Source organism: Xenopus tropicalis, chromosome 5 (assembly GCF_000004195.4).
Source record: "Xenopus tropicalis strain Nigerian chromosome 5, UCB_Xtro_10.0, whole genome shotgun sequence".
Taxonomy (NCBI): Eukaryota; Metazoa; Chordata; class Amphibia; order Anura; family Pipidae; genus Xenopus; species Xenopus tropicalis.
Window position 1 is genome coordinate 107290827 of NC_030681.2, and position 16297 is coordinate 107307123.

At 36.7% G+C, this 16297-nt stretch overlaps 1 protein-coding gene across 2 annotated transcripts in view; it reads left to right on the forward strand.

Moving 5' to 3' along the window:
• The window catches only part of atp13a5 (ATPase type 13A5), a 56815-nt gene that overhangs the window by 15872 nt on the left and 24646 nt on the right, over positions 1-16297 (forward strand). The window contains exons 6-16 of one of the 2 annotated variants that reach the window (XM_012963382.3): positions 841-921; positions 6542-6611; positions 6904-7038; positions 7559-7631; positions 8285-8416; positions 9702-9872; positions 10661-10818; positions 12685-12873; positions 14158-14219; positions 14967-15117; positions 15973-16047. In XM_012963382.3, coding sequence (XP_012818836.2) covers positions 841-921; positions 6542-6611; positions 6904-7038; positions 7559-7631; positions 8285-8416; positions 9702-9872; positions 10661-10818; positions 12685-12873; positions 14158-14219; positions 14967-15117; positions 15973-16047 — 1297 coding nt within the window. The remainder of the gene's footprint in view (positions 1-840; positions 922-6541; positions 6612-6903; positions 7039-7558; positions 7632-8284; positions 8417-9701; positions 9873-10660; positions 10819-12684; positions 12874-14157; positions 14220-14966; positions 15118-15972; positions 16048-16297) is intronic. The other variant, XM_031902530.1, reaches the window with a different exon arrangement.

Sequence of the window (16297 nt, forward strand, 5' to 3'; positions counted from 1 at the left end):
AACTTTTAATATGTTATAGAATGGGCAATTCTAAGCAACTTTTTAATTAGTCTTCATTATTTATTTTTGAATTATTTGCCTTCTTTCTTCTGTTCAGCTTTCAAATGGGGGTCACTGACTCCGACAGCCAAAAAACTATTGCTGTGTGAGACACTGGCACTGTCAGGTGTGAATTGCTCTGCATTCCCCATGTGCACACTCCCAGTAACGTCTTCCAGACAACACTGGCATTTGCCATATTTAGTGCCTTTCCCATTCAAAAGAATAAAATTAATTAATAAAGAGGGATGTGGCATGTACATTGTATGTGCCATGAGCATAGTACAGGTATGAAATCCATTATCCTAAACCTCTTATCCAGAAAGTCGCAAATTACTCAATTTTAAAAACAAAAACACAATTTTAAAAAATGATTTTCTTTTCATCTGTAATAATAAAACAGTACCTTGTAATTGATCCCAACTAAGACATAATTAATCCTTATTGGAGGCAAAACAATCCTATTGGGTTTATTTAATGATTAAATGATCTTCCAGTAGAGCTAAGCTATGGAGAGCCAAATGGCAGAAAGATCCCTTTTCCAAAAACCCCTAGGTCTAACCATTCCGGATAACAAGTGCCATACCTGCTCTAAATGTGAGAAATATTGATCAGTCTATAAATTAGTATTACAATAATATTACAATAATAAATAATACAATAATAAAACAACCCATTACAGTGCTTGAAAGGTGCAAAATAGAAATATTGTATATATTTATTTATTGTATATATTTATATTATATAAACTTAACTTTATGCTATATATATGTATGCTGTATATTTTACTATATTTTGTAGAGCCCTTGAGGATCTCTATTCATGTTCACAGATACACTCAAGGTTTGGGTCTGGACTCACACAAGAAGAGCAAACATTGAGGTATATTTATTTAGTTATAATGTTTTGTTTGTCCCTAACACCAATAACAAAGCATAACAAATGCAAAATTTGCACCGGTAACCCTTGGCAACCAATCAACTTTTGTTCAGTACTGCAGATAGAATGATAAGAGAAAATACTGTATTGGTTGATAACGTGTCAATGTTCAAGTGTTAGTAGTCAATATTTTTCTATTGTCTGTGGCGGCTCCTACTTTGCCCCAGCGACGAAGGCAGACAGTCTCAAAATCATTTACTTACAGTTAGGTGTTTGACTATAATTCATTTTAGATTAGTAATAGGAGGATTACCTACTGCATGACAGAACCAGACTGGCAATTTGTTGATTTTGGCAAATGCCAGAGGGGCTACTGTAAGATCCCATAGACAGTCACTCTTTATTGGACCTCTGTGTACTTAAATTACTAGAGACAATTTTGAATCTCAATTACTGAAGGTCATTGTAGCCATAATGACAAGTGTTTTATCCTCCAGAGGGCTGAATTGTCAAAAAAAAACAGTTGCTTGCTCTTTTATAGAGTTGTGTAGAGTTGCTGTATAATAACATGTTTTTCATGACATTTATTAACTTTCCTTTACCTTTCATTGCATGTTATACACTATATCAGGACAATTATTTTGTCTTGGATCCCTCTGCTCTGTTAGTTGAAAGGATTTGGAAACCTTGTACTTATTGCATATTTGTACTGTCTTCACCTGGGTTTCCAGTAAGAGGCCTAAGATGCACTATTAAACTGAAAAAAATGCTATCAAACCAGATCACTATAACAGTATGCTTTATATAAGTAAAGGAAATGGGAAGGAGGCAATGGCATAACTTCAAGAAGCTAGCCCCCGCACAATGGGCATTTTTTCCTAGCAATTTTTTTTTCACAGCAAAGTTCCACTGCAGTTTCGTGAAAAAATTTACAGATGGCGAAATGTGGCAAAAAATGCTGGCAAAAAAATTTGCTTATCCCTAAATACAACAATACAGATCTGCAGCTTGCTTACTAACCAGGTGAAAAGCATTACCATGCCATAGTTAATGAAGTTGTACAAAATAATATATAATAATGAGTTTATAATTCTGCATAATTATTTAAGGACCAGTAACAACAAAATATAAAAGGGTTTCAAACAGAGTGTACTGTTACCTTGTAAAATTGGCAACTGAACTACATGTCTATAAAGGTTTTTATTCAGCCTGGTCATGGTATATCTAGTAGAAGAAAATCCAAAAAGTTTCTTCAGTTCAACTGACTGGTACTAGTGATGAGCGAATCTGTTCTGTTTCGCTTCGCCGAAAAATTCGCGAATCTTTAAAAAGATCCGCGAAACGGCGAAAAATTTGCTAAACGGCAAAAATGTCGTGCGACAAAAAAAATTTGTCGCCCGCGGCTATTATTTTGTCGCGCGGCTATTGTTTCGTCGCCCGCGGCTATTATTTTGTCGCGCGGCTATTGTTTCGTCGCGTGGCTATTGTTTCGTCGCACGTGGCTATTATTTCGTCGTGCGGCTATTGTTTCGGCGCACGCGGCTATTATTTCGTCGCGCGGCTATTATTTCGTCGCGCGGCTATTCTTTTGACGCCTGCGACAATAATTTTTTGACGCCCGCGACAATTTTCGGACGTGCGGCAAATTTTTCTTTTTTCTTTTTAAAAAGATCCGCGAAACGGCGAAAAATTTGCGAAACGGCAAAAATGTCGTGCGACAAAAAAAATTTGTCGCCCGCGGCTATTATTTTGTCGCGCGGCTATTGTTTCGTCGCCCGCGGCTATTATTTTGTCGCGCGGCTATTGTTTCGTCGCGCGGCTATTGTTTCGTCGCGCGGCTATTGTTTCGTCGCACGCGGCTATTATTTCGTCGTGTGGCTATTGTTTCGTCGCACGCGGCTATTATTTCGTCGCGCGGCTATTATTTCGTCGTGCGGCTATTCTTTTGACGCGCGGCTATTCTTTTGACGCGCGGCTATTCTTTTGACGCCTGCGACAATAATTTTTTGATGCCCGCGACAATTTTCGGACGTGCGGCAAATTTTTCCGCGGCAAATTTTTTCATCCGTTTCGCGAAACAATCCGCCAATGGCGAAACGTGGAAATTCGCCGCGAATCCATGCCTGGCGAAACATTTCGCCCATCACTAACTGGTACAGAAAGTTCTATAAACTCTCCCAATAATCCAATCACAATGGTGCAATGTGACTATTCAGAGAGGTGGCAACTGAAACTCGCAGAGGTAATGATATAGGTATTGTGCCTACTCTGTGACTCACAGTGGTTATATATTTTGGTGTTCGTAAGAGGAGCAGTAAAAGCTTGTGGATTCCCAGACTGGGCTTTTGTCAAAACAGCAACTAAGCCCAAAAGAAATAACTGCCCTGAGACATAGAAAATGCACAATATAGTCATTCCATATGTTGCTGGAGTGTCAGAGAAACTCAGAAGGATTTTTAATAAACACCACATCCCTGTGTTTATAAACCTAGCAACACATTGAGACAAAAACTAGTACATTGAAGGATTCAACACCAAAAGAAAAACAAAGCAACATGGTATAAGCAGTCTAGTGTAGCAAGGAGTGCACAGAGCTATACATTAGGGAGACAAAGCAACTGCTCACCAAGCAAATGGTTTAGCATAGGAGGGCAAACTCTGAAGGGCAAGACTCAGCTGTCTTTCTGCACCTAAAAGACAAGGGACACTCCTTTAACAAGATAGCAATGATAAGACAATCTAGAGATGTCCACATTTTGGACAAAGAAGGACACCAGTTTGAATGAGGTGTTAAAAGAGGCTATTCATGTTAAGGCGGGGGCCTTCAACACCACCTGATTACTCATTGCAAGTCCAGTTGCTCTAGATTTACTTCTACTTGATCAACTCTAAATACAGAAACTCCTGTTAAAGTCATCACAATGCATACAATTTGGCCGAGACTTCTTTTTGGATTTTGTTTTATGATTAATTTCAAAATATTCATTATTTGGTTTTCCATTGACTGATATATCCTAAATGATGATTCAGTCATAGGTTATTGCACTGTAGAAAATAGATGGATTGTTAGTAAATTATCTTAATTTACGTAATTACCTTCTGTTTGTACTTTGTGTCAATGCAATTTAGTCTCCTTTCCTATTACATGTGAATAATTTTGTGATTTTTTTAATATACATAATATTTTAAAAGTATTTAATATACTAAGAGAAATAAATATTCATAATGCTAAATGCTGTGTTGCATTCAGTGTTTAAGTATTGTCACTCTGTGATGAACTGACCTTACCACCATCATTATAAATGTGTGCCTGTCCTTGGCTGTCCTGTAATGTTCTCTGCTGAGCTGCATATTCTGAGACATTTCTTACTGCCACACCCAGTTCAATTACAGTTTGTATGGGATGGCGGATTTCACACTTTTAGCTGTCATGTAATGTGTCAACAGATTTAATAACATAAGTAATGTTCTCTTGCATGTTAATTATTTTTCTCTGGAATGCAGAATGGTTGAAATAGGGCGACAGCAACATATATTGATGTACGCAAATACATTAATTATAGCTTCTGCTTAGAACAAAAAGAGCTGATTTGAAAGTGTTAATGAAAGTGCTAGCTACAGTATGATTCACAAACTATCAATGGGTTTCAATTGCTCCTTTGAACAACATCATCATTTTATAATAATCTCCTCTTAGCTTTGTAAATAATGGGCCCTCTACTTGGAAAAAGTTGGGCACCACTAACCTAGATTTCTAACTTACTGTACATGATGTTGCTGATAAAGTACAAGTGGTTTGAGGTCTGTTAAAGGGCTGGTTCATCTTAAAGGGAAAACATGTTTTTTTTTAAAATATCATAGTAATAATAGTTAATAGAGCTTCTCCAGCAGAATCCTGCATTGAAATCCCTTTTTCAAGGCTAGCCATATTCTTCATTTCCCATGGTACCACAGCCATGTGACCAGTGCTCTGATAAACGTCAGACACACTTTACTGCTGAGCTACAAGTTGGAGTGAAATCACCCCCTCCCAGCAGCCGATCAGCAGAACAATGGGAAGGTAGCAAGATAGCAGCTCCTAGTAGGTATCAGAATAGCACTCAATAGTAAGAAATCCAAGTCTGGCTTGGGACTCCTTCAGTTACATGGGAGTAGGTGAAAAAACAGGTTACCCAAAAGCAGTTCTAATGTGTAGCACTGGCTCTTACTGAAAGCTCAGACTCAGGCACAATGCACTGAGATGGCTGCCAACTCACCAATATTACAACTAATAAAATACATTTGTTGGTAGAATAAAATTTTAAATGGTAGAGTGAATTATTTGCTGTGTAAACAGTGTAATTTAGAAATAAAAAGTACTCCATAAAAATCATGACAGTATCTCCTTAAGTTAACTTTTATTATGTTATAGAATGTCCTAATTCTAGCAACTTTACAATTGTTTTTATTATTATTTTGTTATAGATTTGAATTACTTGCTTTGCTCTTCTGCATGTTTCCAGCATTCAAATGGGGGTCACTGACCCAGCAGCCAAAAAACTATATAAAACTGCAAAGTTATTGTTATTGCTACTTTTTATCTTTTTTTTCAACCACTCACCTAAAAGTGAATTTTAAGGAGAACAACCCATTTAAGTAATAGAATAAAACAGAGATGTGCTGTGGTGTAATAGGAATGTGTCGGCCACAAAAATCTTTGATGGGACCCAGCATGTATGGTGTCTCCTGACAGTTCATGCCAGCCTGATGCTGCTAGATTGTGGGGCAGCTAAGTTTAAAGTAGGAAGGAGGCTGGCAAAAAAGGACTGCAGTACATCAGTCCCCACAGTTTGGCCCTCCTGGATCTGCAACTTTATACTGGGGGTTAGGATTGCCACCTCACCTGTCTGGGAACTGCAGGCAGGGAGGCGTCATGGGGGCAGGCTGTTCCATCATGGGGACGGGGCTATGACACAGCGATCGACGATTGGTCAATCACTGTATCAATCTTTAAATTGGGAAATCTCCAAATTAAGAAAACCAGGCAGGTAGTTGTGACCTGGACAGGACTACCAAAAACCAGGCTGTCTGGGTCAAAACCGTACAGGTGGCAACCCTAAGGAAGAAAGTAGCTTGCCATCTTAGGATAGCTGTCTCCCTTTGTCACTGAACCAGACACACATCCACATACACCTGATCCTACCCCATGTATGCAGTCAATTACAGATGGTATGTTGTCGCTGAGAACATGGGGAGGATTTCATATAGAAAATGCACACACCAGCATTTCATTGCTGAAACCTGCCCCATTTGAGTAATGACAAAACCCATTGCCTCCTTTGCACACAAGGGGCAACATTGGGTAAAACCAGTAGTTTTGCCCCTGGATTTGTTTCCACCTAGAAACCACCTAGTATGAAATTAACTGCTGAGTGCCCAGGGACAGTGCCTGGGTTTCCAGTTAATGGATCCCATGCCTGTACAATAATCAGTAAATCATTAGTGTAAGAGTAATATTCCATCAATAAATAATTGTCTCAATAAAAATATTAGCTAAATATGAAGTTTATTTCATTTGCTGAGTCTTTAAAACAAAAATCATAGAACTAAATATATTTAAAAACGGTTTACACATCTTTTTCAGGAGACTAATCTGTGGCCCAAATGCAATTGAAGTTGAAGTTGTTCCAGTATGGAAATTACTTTTTAAAGAGGTTAGGTTTATATTCCAGCATTTTCACTAGATTTTGTATTACATTGTTACGTTTTTACCCTTCAATTATATTGTTTAAATATAAGTCCATTGTCCATTATACATTTATTCTCATAATGAGTGGCATTATCATTCATTTATTTGCCTTTAAACAGAGGAATGCATGGAAGATAAAACATTAAACTGAAAATTTAAAATTTTAGAAGTCTAATAATATTATTATACCAACATCTAAATACAAGTTTGTTTTATGTGCTGCTTATACTTATCCAATATTCTCTCTTGTTTTACAGGTTTTAAATCCATTTTACCTTTTTCAAATTGCCAGTCTTAGCTTATGGCTGGCTGAAGGATACATTGAATATTCAGTAGTTATAATAATTATAACCCTGATTTCAGTCATCCTCACTGTATATGACCTTAGACAGGTATGTCTTGTTTTACAGAATAAGGAGCAATATATTTATATTGCTGCCTTATAAAACCTAAAATGGAAAACATTTCAAATCTTTGAATCTGTCCATATTATTCATTAACATACTTAGTACAGGTATGGGACCTGTTATCCAGAATGCTCAGGACCTGGGTTTTTCCAGATAAGGGATCTTTTGGTAGTTTGGATCACCATACTTTTAGTCTACTAGAAAGTAATTCAAACATTAAATAAACCCAATAGGATTGTTTTGCCCCAATAAAGATTAATTGTATCTTAGGGGTCAAGTACAAGGCACTGTTTAATTATTACAGAGAAAAGGGAAATCATTTTTAAAAATGTGAATTATTCGAATAAATTGGAGATGGGAGATGGCCTTTCAGTGATCCGCAGCTTTCTGGATAATGGGTTTCTGTATGATGGATCCCATACCTGTACTGCTGATCCAAAAAGCAAAAGCTCTTTTTAAATGCCTGATCATGATTGCTACATGATTATCCATTTTTTATCCACAGCAATCGGTAAAACTCAACAGACTGGTTGAATCGAATAACAGTGCCAGTGTCACAGTGCTAATGAAGGATGGAGGTGAGTTGTTCCCAGTCTATTCCTAGTTTGCCAGTTATGCAACTGGGACATGGCTTTCACGTTGTTGCACTAAAGTACCTTTTGAGTAGTTTTTCCTCAGGGGTTGCTGCAGGAGCCAATAGAATAAAAAGGCTTTAAAGCTGCTTTTTCTTAGAAGTTGAATGTATTAATAAAAACTAGAGCAATTATGCAGGTTAACAGAAGGCTGCACCATTCCAGATTGGGTAGGATGAGCCCATGCATAAAGACTTCAGTTTTTAGCCTTGCATGAGAGAACTATTTTAGCAATATTACATGAACAGTAGTAGGTTTTAGGTAAATATTTTATGTAAAGAGAGAAGAAAATTCAAAGGAGGTGATTTATAAACACAGGTACTGCTATTAGCAACTGCACGTTTGTACTTATGTAAATGAATATCCCACCTTTCTACAGGTAATATGACTTGGGTGCAAAAATACAATAATTCATTCTAGATTTTATTTGAATGTCAGAAATACTGTTAGATTAAATATACACATTAATATGTTAAATCTAAACAAATCATCATAGAATATATCAGAACAGCTATGCCTATATATCACTTTATCCCCTTCCAGCTGTGCTATTGTATGTTTAAAAGCAATTTAAGAGATTTTTTTCCGTATCATATTAGACAGTTATGATGTGGAATCTCGGCAGTTGGTTCCTGGAGATATAATTGTCCTCACCGGAAAGAGATTTTTCCTCCCTTGTGACTGCATCCTGCTGGAAGGCAGCTGTATTGTAAATGAAGGAATGCTTACAGGTCAGTAGCCTTTTATGTCACAGCCCAGGCATTGGCTGTTGTAGCTTTACAGGGCTATACATGGACCAATCCCTTGCAGTATTCAGTTGCTTTTATTGACCCATGTGCAGCCAACTTTACTGTCTCTCAGTTCTGTATGTGGTGTTCCCTAAAAAGCTGTTTAGTGACAGTAATTGTTTATAGCCGTAAGCAATATTTAGCTGCTGATAAGCAAGATATATGTCCAATGTGACACCTTTAATGGTTAATGAAATCATATTTTGTAACAGAAGCTTATAATGGCTAGAGAGGAGAATATAAATTTGTTTGTTGCATTCATTGGGCAAAGAAGCACTATTCATTAGAGGTACTTGCAACTAAAGTCACTCCTTGCACCTCCACAGTTGCACTTGGGTCTGTTCCGTTCCTCTTGCGAATTGCAAGAATTACCCCTATTGATGCAGGTAAACCCTGGAGTTAATGCCACCTCAAAGGGGCACTTTGAGTTAATGCAGCAAACTTGCACCCAAAGGATCGGGCACAGCCATCACCTTGATGCCAGATGCTGGAACTGAAGGTAGCTAGACTTGGAACATGAAATTGCATGTACTGCATTGCGAGCAAAACAATTGCCCCCCAAATTGCACTTTTGCACACTTGCTCTCAAGAGATAGCTGCAGGACACATCTTATTACTGATATAAATTGATTGATCACTGTTTGGATCACAATGGAATCTATTTTTCCCTTATGTGGCTTAATGTTATTGGAGGTTTTTATTTGCCTTCTTCTAGTTAAAATATGATCCATGAAAAGCTAGAATTAATATTACATTACTATAAAGAGGTCTTTGAATGCTAAAATTAGATGCATAGTTAATAGAAGTCATGTAGAGGTTGGAAATTGAACAGCTGATCCCTTCAAAGCAGTGCAGCCAGCAGGTGCCTAGAGTGTTATGTCAAAGGCAGGCAGAGCAAAGCGAAGGGATGAGGAAAGGAGAGCAAAATATTGAGTTAATTAGAGAAATCCTATAAAATGAATGGATGTTGGTGATACAATTACTTCTGTGTGACAAACCTTAAAATTGTATTTTTAGAATTTACATGCCTGGGCATATTTATCAAAGAGGGAACAGACAGTTCTCCACAGTTCTATTTGAAAATCACAAGACATCAGTGAATACAGTGCATACAAAACACACACATAAAGAACTACTACCACCAGTAGTCTGCTACTATTTTTATGTATTAAACTAGTACACTAGCAGAAGTATCAGAAATAGTATGGTTTTTCTAATTATCCTAAAGGAGAAAGCATTCCTGTCACAAAAACTCCCCTGGACCGTTCCGAGAGCGCCAAACCATGGAAAATTCAAAGTGGGGAAGATTACAAAAGACACGTGCTGTTCTGTGGGACTGAAGTCATTCAGGCAACATCAACTGGAGCTGACCCTGTCACTGCTGTAGTCGTGCAAACAGGTTAGTATAATACAATGAATCAATAAATACAGTATATTAAACCATGTTTACTATAGGTGTTTTTTCAAGGACTTAACAGGTTGTATGGCACATTGTAATTTATTGTATATCTGCAATTCATGGAGGTCTTACCCTTGGCCTCTCCTTCTCCACTGGGGGTGTTTGTAACATGAAAAGAGGGTAGTTAGTAATATTAAGTGTTCAGGGATTGAATGGGGTCATAACTGGAGACAGTCTAAATTACATTGGTTCTTCTTGTTCCATACCCATTATAGTAGGGAATGCAGGAATCAATGATAGCCTGGGGCCTTGTATATTGACACACAGCATATCCCACCATGTCACCAACTTGCCTGGTGTGATGGGGAGTCCTAAAAGTTTATGATTAAGTCCCGCGAGGTACGAAACGCGTAAGGCTTGCTGTATCATGTGTTAGTCTTATAAATATACTGTGATTTTACTTCACTTTTTGTGAACTTCTGCCATTCTTTCTATTGAAATCCCGGAGTGCCTGCCTATTGATGTTTGTGATGTATCTAAAAGTTTATTCCCCTTCTATTTTATTTGCCCAGAGTTTCTTAGTAAGAAAAAAAGATTCTGCCATACCAAAGTTCTTTCATCCTTTATATTACATAGTCTCAATAACATGGTTTAGGGTTCTACTATAGAACATCTCACCCCCACTTACTTGTACTGAGCTGAAGTTCCATTACTGGAGACCAACAAAACAAACAAAAACATACAGAAACATTGTGCTGATAATTATCACTAACCCTGTCAATATATAGGTTTTAACACAGCTAAAGGCGATATGGTGAGGTCAATCCTATATCCGAAACCCATGAACTTCAAGTTGTATCAAGATGCTCTCCGGTTCCTTATGTGCCTAGTTGTGATTGCTGCTGTTGGTTTTATCTACTCTGTGATAGTATTCAAAGTTAAAGGGGTAAGTGATACCTCAACAACTTTCCTTCATTTCATTTATAAAAGTACGGTACCTTTTTTCTTCTTATATATTCTAAACTGCATTATATGACATGTTGTTAATACAATACAATTCTGTTTAAAGAGATACTGACACCACAACTTAACCTTTTTTACATCTATTATAACATTGTCTTTGCATGCTATTTACAAATTTACCATAAAAATATGTTCGATGCTTTTACATTATCTATCTGATCTCCCATGTTCCTCTATGAGGGGGCTGCCATATTTGTGCAGCAGGAGTCCATTAGCATTAGAAGCTATAAGTGACAGGTTGAGAAGGGACAATCAGGTTGGCAAAACAGTCAGGTTTAGGAACTTCAAATAACAATAACTTACAAATGCAGCCCTATCAGCGAAAAATGATCAACATGACCTATAGGTAAGTTTTAATCTACATTAATATTTTTAGTGTCAGTATCACTTTAAGAAAGAAAATGTATGTGCAAAATGTGCAACAGAACACAATAGAGTGAATTGCACAAGCTATTACTACATTTTAGGAATTTTATATAAAGAGTACAATGCAAGTTATCTTGCTATATATTCATATAGACATGTAGGGGCACATTTACTAACCCACGAACGGGCCGAATGCGTCCGATTGCGTTTTTTTCGTAATGATCGCTATTTTGCGATTTTTTCGGAAAATTGTCGCAACTTTTTCGTTACCAATACGATTTGCGCGAAAAAACGCGAGTTTTTCATAGCCATTCCGAAAGTTGAGCAAAATCGCGATTTTTTACGAAAAAAGGCGCGAATTTTCGCGCAAGTTTTAACACTACGAAAAAATCGCCAGATTTTGCGCAACTTTCGGAATGGCTACGAAAAACTCCCGTTTTTTCGCGCAAATCGTATTGGTAACGAAAAAGTTGCGATAATTTCCGAAAAGTCGTAAAGTCGCCCAAAAAAATCGCAAAAAATACGAAAAAGTTGCAAAATGTTTGTTTTCCAATCGGAATTTTTCCAATTCGGATTCGGATTCGAATTCGTGTCTTAGTAAATCAGCCCCTTAATGTGCTGCATGGTAAATAAGTAAAGATTTTAGCTGCATACCCCATGTCTGCACAATGCGAGTGGCCTACAATATACAAGAGCAGATTCCCAATCATCAGTCCTACATAGAAGTAATCAAATCAACCCTTCAGCCAGTAACTTTTGGAGGCCCTGTTGTTTTGTGACTACTGTGGTGGCTTTAGGGGTGTGTATCTTACATTTGGTAGTTTTTCTGGGTAGCTGTAGAGTTTTGTATTTTTTGAAGACAAACTAAAAAACAAATGAATGCAAATTGCTCAGAGGGTTCTTAAAATTCCTGCTGCAAATTGCATTATATATGTTTTTAGTTTTCATGATATTAGCAGTTTTACAACTACTAATATGAATTTGTAACAGGAGCAACAACTCTTTTATCTAACAATCTGACAGTTTTAACAGATCTAAGCAGATTAGTGAGAGGAGAAGGTTTCTGTAGTCAGTATCTTAACATTCTAGGGGACTGACCAGCCTGCCAGCTAAAACAGCATTGGTGCTTCTGTTGCACAATAATGACATTAGCAGTGTAAAATATCTTATATCAAAAGTGATAAAAAACTAATGATGTAAGTTGCAGAAAATCAATTTGAGGAATGTAACATCACTTTGTTTAGGAGTATTAAGTTCTCTTTTAATGTAAAAGCTATATGCACATACAGACTTGCAAATAATTATCAGAAGTATGATACCATAGTGTGCTGAAAACAAAACCACAGCGACTACATTTTCCAAATAAATACTAAGGAATGAATTGAAACCTGTTTCTGTGCACTTCTGTTTTGTTCTGTTTAAGGCATCTGTACGGGACATAATTATCAAGTCGATAATAGCAATTACAGTGGCAATACCTCCCATTCTTCCAGCAGCAGTGGCAACAGCTCTCATGTACTCACAGAAGAGACTAAAGAAAAAAAAGATCTTTTGTATCAGCCCTCAAAGAATTAATGTTTGTGGACGAGTTAACCTGGTTTGTTTTGATAAGGTAATGGCTACATCAATTGTGTTTCTATTTTTTTTCATGGCAGCTTCAGAACATTTAAATATATCTGAAACCAATATGTTATGGCTACACATTAACTTTGGAAAGTGGGATTCAGCTGATGTGCTTAAAAAGATAGTGTTGTCAATGTAAAACTTTTTGCTTAAAAAAAGAAGGGCTCATTTATTAAGGAGAAACACGTGCTATAAAATGACACAAATCATCATGTCTTTAGCCACAATACAAAATTCTTTTTTTTAGTTTTTTTTGTTGTTATTGTTGGTAACTAATGTAAAAACCACCTTGGATTGCAAGGACAAAAAACAACAACAACAAAACCTGGATCCTTGAACATATTAAGGCCGACTTTCCACCTGGAGCACAAATGACTAGACTTAAGATGTGTTATTTTCACTATAGTGAACCAAATTAAGTGCATATTGTGTGTATATATTGATACATAGTGATGAGCGAATTTTTTCGCCAGGTATGAATTTGCAGTGAATTTCCGCATTTCACCATTGCCGAATTGTTTAGCGAAAAACAATTTGCAGCGTAAGGGAGGGGGAAGGGAGGGGGAGATATCACCCCAACTTGCAGCGCAGCAGTAGTGTGCAGTAGTAAGGCTGAAGTTTATCAGTCCACCGGTCACATGGCTGTGGGCACTTGGGAAATGAAGAACAATATTAAAACAAATCTGGTTGCTCTTTTAAAAAAATGTGCAGAAAACTACTAGAGCAGCACTATTATATGATGCATTTTAAAAAATAAAGTTTTTCTATGACAGTATTCCTTTAGTAAGGCGAAGAGGCAAGATCACATCAGTGCAGATCACAAAAATTCCAAGCTTATAACCATACTGATTTATTAAATCTGAACGTCTGATCTCACAGATAATAACTCATGCTATTAAAGTTTGTGTAAAAAGCTACAATGGTATTTAAGGAAACCACTGAACATTGCAGGTATCTAGAAAAATGTATAGGATAAAATAGATAATATCAATATGTAAAACCATTATCATTTAAAATGATTATCATAAAAATATACATTTCTATTAGTATGTGCTATTGGGTAATCATAAATAGAAAAACTGCCATTTTAAGTACTAAGTGCCACCCCTCTCATATGATTCTATGTGCTCACAATGGTGGTTAAAGGTAGTTTTCTGCAGGGTGGGTCACTGCCATATCTTCCCAGCTAACCAGGATTCATTTGTCCTTTATTTAGTGGTGACACTATATAGTGGTGACAGTATCCATTAAACATATTTGCTCTCTATTTTAGACAGGCACTTTAACAGAGGATGGACTTGATCTTTGGGGTGTTATTCCATGTACTGAAAACAGGTATTTATTTCACCCCTGTTTTTTTTTGTTGTTGTTTTGTTTTGTGTATTTTTTTTCAAAATACTCCATTAAGAGAAGTTGTACAGTATGTATGTGATAAGCCTATGGAGCAGATGGGGAAGGGAGTTTTTACCACAGCAATTTTTCTTTAACCACTGCTTGTCTTTTCTGAAGGACAACAGAAAGCATGCTCCTTAGCCCTAAGTAGCATGCATGTCAAATGAACCACATAGTAATAAATATAATAATTATAACAATGTAAGGAGCATTAACACAGCCTGAGTAAACATTCAAGTTTAAATGACTCTGCTCATCTCAAAGCAGGGATGCACAAAAGGTAGAATGTAATGACCAGTATATTACAACAATCAAACACTGTCCACATCGAGCAACATTAGACTACTGTTTCCAATCATCGACCCTAAATGTGACAACTTAACAAAAAGGAAATCCATAGCAAAAGTGAGGGAAACCCCTGCCTTAGAGCACCAATATATAAGGTTCACATCAAAAAAGTCACGTGGTATTTGCATTTCACAAATTCTTCGGCAGTTTGCTAATTTTTCAGCAGTTCCGCACATTTTTTTGGCAAAGCAAAATGGGACAGATCTGCTCATTACTAGTCAAGCCCCACTTGTAAATGTCTGTTAAGAAAAATTCTAACACCAATAATAATGGTTATTTTACATCTTAAAATATTTTTAATATCAATTGTTTCTCAATAATATCAATGATGTAAACATTTAGATTTCAGAAGCTTCACATGTTTGCAGATGGAAATGATTTGCCCTGGTGCCCATTACTTGGAGCAATGGCAAGCTGCCATTCTTTGTTAATATTAGATGGAAAAATTCAAGGAGATCCCCTGGACGTAAAGATGTTTGAAGGCACAAATTGGGTAATACTACCATCCACTTGGTTGGTTGGTTAAACAGTAATTACAATAATCCCTTTTTTGACTTCTCTGTCAACCAAAGACGGTTCTAAAGACAAAAGAAGTTTCTACTGTTATGTTGGCACATAACTTGCTAACTTTCTGTCTTTATCTTTCATGTTCTACTCTATCATTGGCATTTCTTTACATTGTATTGGATTTTCTAATTCACCTCTTGTGATTTATGTTTTTCCTCTTACCCTCCGCATTTGTTTCCTTCTTAAATTTTCAAGTTTATCTCACATTTTTATTGCTGTTTTCTCCCCATTTCATCCCTTAAAGGAGAAAGAAAGGTAACTCAGTAAGCTTTATCAGAAAGGTCTATGTAAATACAGCCATAAGCACTCACAGAAACGCTGCACTGACTTCTCTGAAAAAAGATTTATTGTGTCTGTAATTCCTGTGCCAGAGACACACAGCTTTCTGCTGTCTCCTCTCTCCTGCTCCCCCCTCCCGCAAGAATGCTAAGAACTCATTCTTGTTTGACTTCAGATCTTCTGAATGGGAGAAATATGGGGAGACTTAAGGGCACTATTGAGACAACTGAAAGTATGCCTGCATTTTGAGATTAACTTTTTATTAGCCTTTCCTTCTCCTTTAAGCTGTTACTTTTTTTCTATTTTGCTTTCTCAGTCTGTAAACCCCTATTCTCTTCTCCCTATTTCCTTTAATCCTACACTATCATTGCTATTCATTCTGAATAAAGATCTATTGATATAGATTTATAATGTGTCTTAAACAGACACAGCTTGTGCCTTTAGCAAAGAAAAATGTGTTTCAGGTATTACAGAAATTCTGACATATATATTCATTTTATAGATCATAGAAGATTCCAATACAGAGAATAACCACAACCATAATCTCCTAATTAAACCAGGCCCAAGGTGCAGTCCAGTGAGTATGAGGCATATTCTGTCAGTCTTTTTCTTATAGGGTTTGTATTTCTGTGTTCCTGACTTGAAACTCTTTTTCAACAGTTTCTGATTAAACCTTGTTTAATAACTGAAGCATGAAAGAGATTTGTATTTTGGTTTGCCCATTCTAAATCTGGCCATACACATGTATATTTTTGTTTAAAGATCTTGTAATTATTGTATGACTAAACTTATCGTTTAAAAGTACAATTAGCCCATCAACAAAAATG